Below are 4,999 nucleotides of genomic sequence, written 5' to 3'. Positions count from 1 at the left end.
TGTAAGCTCACGGTGCGCCTTTCAAACTCGACGAAAAGCAGAGACTTGTGAAGTTTTTTCGTGCTTTGTTGTTGAGGTAATGAGCGCGTTCCATGTGGAGATTTGCATGTGAATCTCTTTTGCGCTTGTGGGCGTGGTCAAATTAAAAATAACTAGGAAGCGTTTGAGAAGCTAGACATCTTGTTGGTTTTATACAAATTACTTAAACAGAGAATATTTGTTTTCAGTTTGAATCCGATCATTTAAAAGTACACACTTAAATGTTTATAAAGGTATATGGCTCATAAATGTGTGACAAGTATTCGCTGAGTTTTGTTTCAGTTTATAGACATGCTCAAGAAAAAAAAGTTCACCGCGACGGAGAGGCAGAACGCACACCCTGTTTATTTTCTTTATTTTACAAAAGCACAATGTTTTGATTTGATTGTAAGTGGACACATACAAAAGTAGAAATATCACAGATTCTTTTTTTATATTCCTTTTTTCTGTATGACCAAAAATGACGGAGTAATTTAAGTTTATAGTGCTACAATGTGAAGAAAATCCAGCAAAACGCGCCGGCACGTTTGCCGACCTCAGAGGGTTAAACAGTTCATAAAAGCTGTTTATTAAACACTTTACAAAAAAACATTTCCATAGCATATTACATTATAACATTTACAAAAAAATATATATTCCCCTCTCTATGAAAACTAAAACGTTAATGTCAAATATATAGTGACATATGACATAGATATATAAATACATGTCATGCAATAAATGTCACGCTGGGTTCTCAAAGAGGACGATGGAGGCAATGGGTAACAAAATAACAAGAAGCTTTATTTCTTGTTTATTTCTTATTTTTTGCGAAACAGTGTGATTTTTTTGGTGACAGTACTCCCCTGATATGGGCGCCCTGGACCGGGTGAAGCGGGAGCAGGAGATCAGGGCGGGTCAGGCTGAGCAGGAGATCAGGGCGGGTCAGGCTGAGCAGGAGGCCAGGGCGGGTCAGGCTGAGCAGGAGATCAGGGCGGGTCAGGCTGAGCAGGAGGCCAGGGCGGGTCAGGCTGAGCAGGAGATCAGGGCGGGTCAGGCTGAGCAGGAGATCAGGGCGGGTCAGGCTGAGCAGGAGGCCAGGGCGGGTCAGGCTGAGCAGGAGGCCAGGGCGGGTCAGGCTGAGCAGGAGATCAGGGCGGGTCAGGCTGAGCAGGAGGCAAGGGCGGGTCAGGCTGAGCAGGAGATCAGGGTGGGTCAGGCTGAGCAGGAGGCCAGGGCGGGTCAGGTAGAGCAGGAGATCAGGGCGGGTCAGGCTGAGCAGGAGATCAGGGCGGGTCAGGCTGAGCAGGAGATCAGGTACACAACATTATTAATACAATTTTACTAACAATGAAACTCATATCCTTCTAATGAGCCCAGTTTTTTCCAAAAAACTAAATATTGCTCTATACCCAACATGCCCTGAATTCAATTGTAATATTTCCTTCATTTCAAATCTAATTTTTTCTTTACTTAGCCTATCTTTCAGAATCATCCTTTCCTGCTTATACCTACGACAATTAAAGCAAAAACCACCACACCTGTGTTCAGTTCAGTTCCACCTGTGCTTTGCTTTCATGTGGAAATCCTAAACAATACCAAGACAGTGAAGAAACGATGCAAAAAACAAAAAATGACCAGTGTAAGAGAATTCTAATCTGGACTGAAGAAATTAAGTGCATTTCAAAGCTAATGTAAAAAAAAAAAAAAAAATTTAAAAAACATTTGAATGTTACATCATCAGTGGGCAGTAGATGGGTGGGCCGTCTGATTCATACACTGTATAAATTATATGACAAGAAAGAGAGCAGAACATACTCCTAACATGAGGAGACTCACTCATGGCCTATGAGACTCAATACTGCTTTCCTGCCGTCAACTCATCATGTATCAAGGGAAAACGCTCTAAATATGAATACAATATCATGTATGTGTTTGTATCATTGCTGTCAGTATGGACTGTGTTTCTGAACCTGCTGGTGATCATCTCCATCTCTCACTACAAGAAGCTTCACACTCCAACAAACCTGATTATTCTCTCTCTGGCTGTGGCCGACATGCTTATGGGAGTTCTTTTACCCGTAGAGGGCTCTAGGCAGATTGAGACGTGTTGGTATTTTGGAGACACTTTCTGTGAACTGTTTATGATAATACTTGGATTGGTTTTCCCAGGATCTCTCTGTAATTTAGTTTTAATTGCTGTTGATCGTTATGTGGCTGTGTGTCACCCTTTACAGTACCCACAGAAAATAACCACAACTAAAACTTTAGTGAGCATCTGTCTGAGCTGGGTTTGTTTCTCAACTTATAACACTATCCTTATAATTAATAATGGATATTCTGACTCTTCACTCAGAACAGACATGTGTTATGGAAAGTGTTCTCTTACGATAGGATTTGCCTGGTTTGTCACCGATCTGTTTTTGTCTTTTATTTTTCCATGTACCCTTATCATATCTTTATATTTGAGGATTTTCTATGTTGCACATCAGCAAGTGAAAGTTATAAACTCTCTGATGAAGGGTGGTAAATGTGTAATGGACAGTTCATTGAGGAGGAAATCTGAGAATAAAGCTGCTCTGACATTAGGAATCATTGTGATAGTTTATATGCTTTGCTTTATACCATACTATATCTGTTCTATATCAGTAAACTCTTCCACAACCATAAATGTTTTGACATGGGTCTTGTACACAAATTCAGGTCTGAATCCACTGATCTATGCTTTATTTTATCCCTGGTTTAAAAAGACAGTTAAACACATCTTAACTCTGAAGATATTTCAGCCAGCATCCTCTCTGGTTGATATTTTTACAGAGCATCAATTGTAATTAAACTGGTAAAGCTGTCACTCATAAAGAATATGATTATCTTTGTAGGATTTATATTTGTAATTTACACTACATGTATCTTAGTATGTAACTTATTTCAGAGAGTATGTTTTCTGCATTTTATGTTTAATTAAAAAAAATAGTTAAACTTCTTTCCAAACACATTGATATAAATCGACACAATGTTCATAAATTGTATTAAATTAGCTCATTTAATAAACTGAGCACGCAGCATAAATCCTCAATGTACTGTAATGAATGGTAAATGTAGATATTATGTGCTTTATGCTTAATCACTTTCATCAGTTATGTTGCATCTGTGTTATCAAAAACATAATGACAAAAAAAAAGGGACAGTCATACAGAACTAAACTCGGTAAAAAAGTGATGTCCTCTAACTTTCAACTGCTTTTATTTACAGAAAATGTCTTAATTTATAAATATTGGTATGAACATAAAAAGATTCAACAACTGGGACATAAACTAAACAAGTTCTGCAGACATTTGAGGAAAAGAAATGGAACAATGAGTCCCTGAACAATATGAAAATAAGCAGTCATATCTGGTGTAGCCAGGAGCTGCTGTAAGTCCCACAGATCATCCTCATGGACTGTAGCAGACTGGCCTTTTCTTACTGTGAGATGTTACCCCACTCTTCCACCAAGCCTCTCAAAGTTCTCAAACATGGTTCCTGGATTAGAAATCACTGTGTGTGTGTGTGTGTGTGTGTGTGTGTGTGTGTGTGTGTGTGTGTGTGTGTGTGTGTGTGTGTCCTGGTAAACCCAAACGTCCCTACAAAGATAGTAATATCAGAAATGTCTGACCTTGAGGAAACTTTTTTTATGGTCCCCATGAAGAAAACATGTTATAAATTATACTAAATTATGTTTTTTTTTTTTTTTTAAATGTAAGTTTTCTGTGAGGGTTGTGTTTAGAGGTAAGGGTTAGGTTCAGGGGATATAGTTTGTACAATATAAAAATCATTATGTTTATGTCCCCATAAAATATGGACACCCAACATGTGTGGTGCGTGTGTGTATACAGTATTCATTCATTTACACACACACACACACACACACACACACACACACACATTACATGCAACAACATTTTTGGTTACATTTAATTTGACGGTGTCATTGTTACAGTGTAATTATATATTTAAGTACTGATTATTAATTAACAACATGTACTTTAAGGTTAGGCTAGCATTAAGGTTTGGTTTAGGGTTAGTTGCATGTAATTATGCAAACACTAAAATAAAGTGTTACCAAATTTTGCAATGTTAATATGTTGAATATGGAGCATATTTCTATAATAAGCATTCATAGAAAAATCTCAAGATAAAACTATAGAATAAAGATAAACCTATAGAATAATGTGAGACATAATGACAAATTTCATTAGGTGAACTAATGATCTATTAACAACATTATGCAAACACAATAAAAATATTTATTTTAGCTATGCTTCTCTGTTTATGTCTCTCTCAGATGGCATTTCTGTCGTACTACCAATGTAGGAGTGAAATATAACATCAGATCTGTCATTTCCCTCATTATTACAACAGAGGAAATAGATATTCTCTCAGTCTATGACATAAGCTACAATGTGTTTGTGCTTTACCAACCTTAATATAAATTGAATACAAAAATTGAGTGACAAAATGACAATCAGTCAAGAGTTTGACCAGAAAGGTTGCTTTGCTGAAATATCATATAGTGGGAAATCAGGAAAGCAGATAAACGGTCACAATGAGTCCTAACATCAGAGCAGCTTTACTCTCAGATTTCCTCCTTACTGAACCTTTATTTGCACATTTACTATTCATCAGAGAGTAAATGTTAAAAAATGTTTAAAAAAATTTAAATGTTAAAAAAAATGATAACAATTTATGTAATAAATCAAATGTTATTACATATTTGTATTTTGCATGGATTAGACAACACAGTTCTGTTCCAATAAATAATTCCACAACTGTTGTAACAATATGGTCCCCTGAACTGCCTGGTCCACTCTGTCCAGCTGAACTGCCTGGTCCACCCTGTCCACCTGATCTGCCTGGTCCACCCTGTCCACCTGAACTGCCTGGTCCACCCTGTCCACCTGAACTGCCTGGTCCACTCTGTCCACCTGAACTGCCTGGTCCA

The 4,999-nt window shown here is 37.6% G+C and overlaps 1 protein-coding gene across 1 annotated transcript; it reads left to right on the top strand.

Annotated features, from left to right (window-relative positions):
* Window positions 1–1,820: 1,820 nt before the first annotated feature.
* LOC311091314 (trace amine-associated receptor 13c-like) lies at window positions 1,821–2,849 on the top strand (the record flags this gene model as incomplete). Its single annotated transcript, XM_084127189.1, has 1 exon — window positions 1,821–2,849. Exon 1 carries the CDS (start codon window positions 1,860–1,862, stop codon window positions 2,847–2,849), a length of 990 nt encoding a protein of 329 aa, XP_083983315.1. The 5' UTR covers window positions 1,821–1,859.
* Between the last annotated feature and the right edge of the window lie 2,150 nt (window positions 2,850–4,999).

The sequence above is a fragment of the Abramis brama genome (assembly GCF_963993115.1).
Source record: "Abramis brama genome assembly, chromosome: 1".
Classification (NCBI taxonomy): domain Eukaryota; kingdom Metazoa; phylum Chordata; class Actinopteri; order Cypriniformes; family Leuciscidae; genus Abramis; species Abramis brama.
The sequence above is the reverse complement of the archived record's forward strand: the minus strand, read 5'-3'. Positions and strand labels throughout refer to the sequence as shown.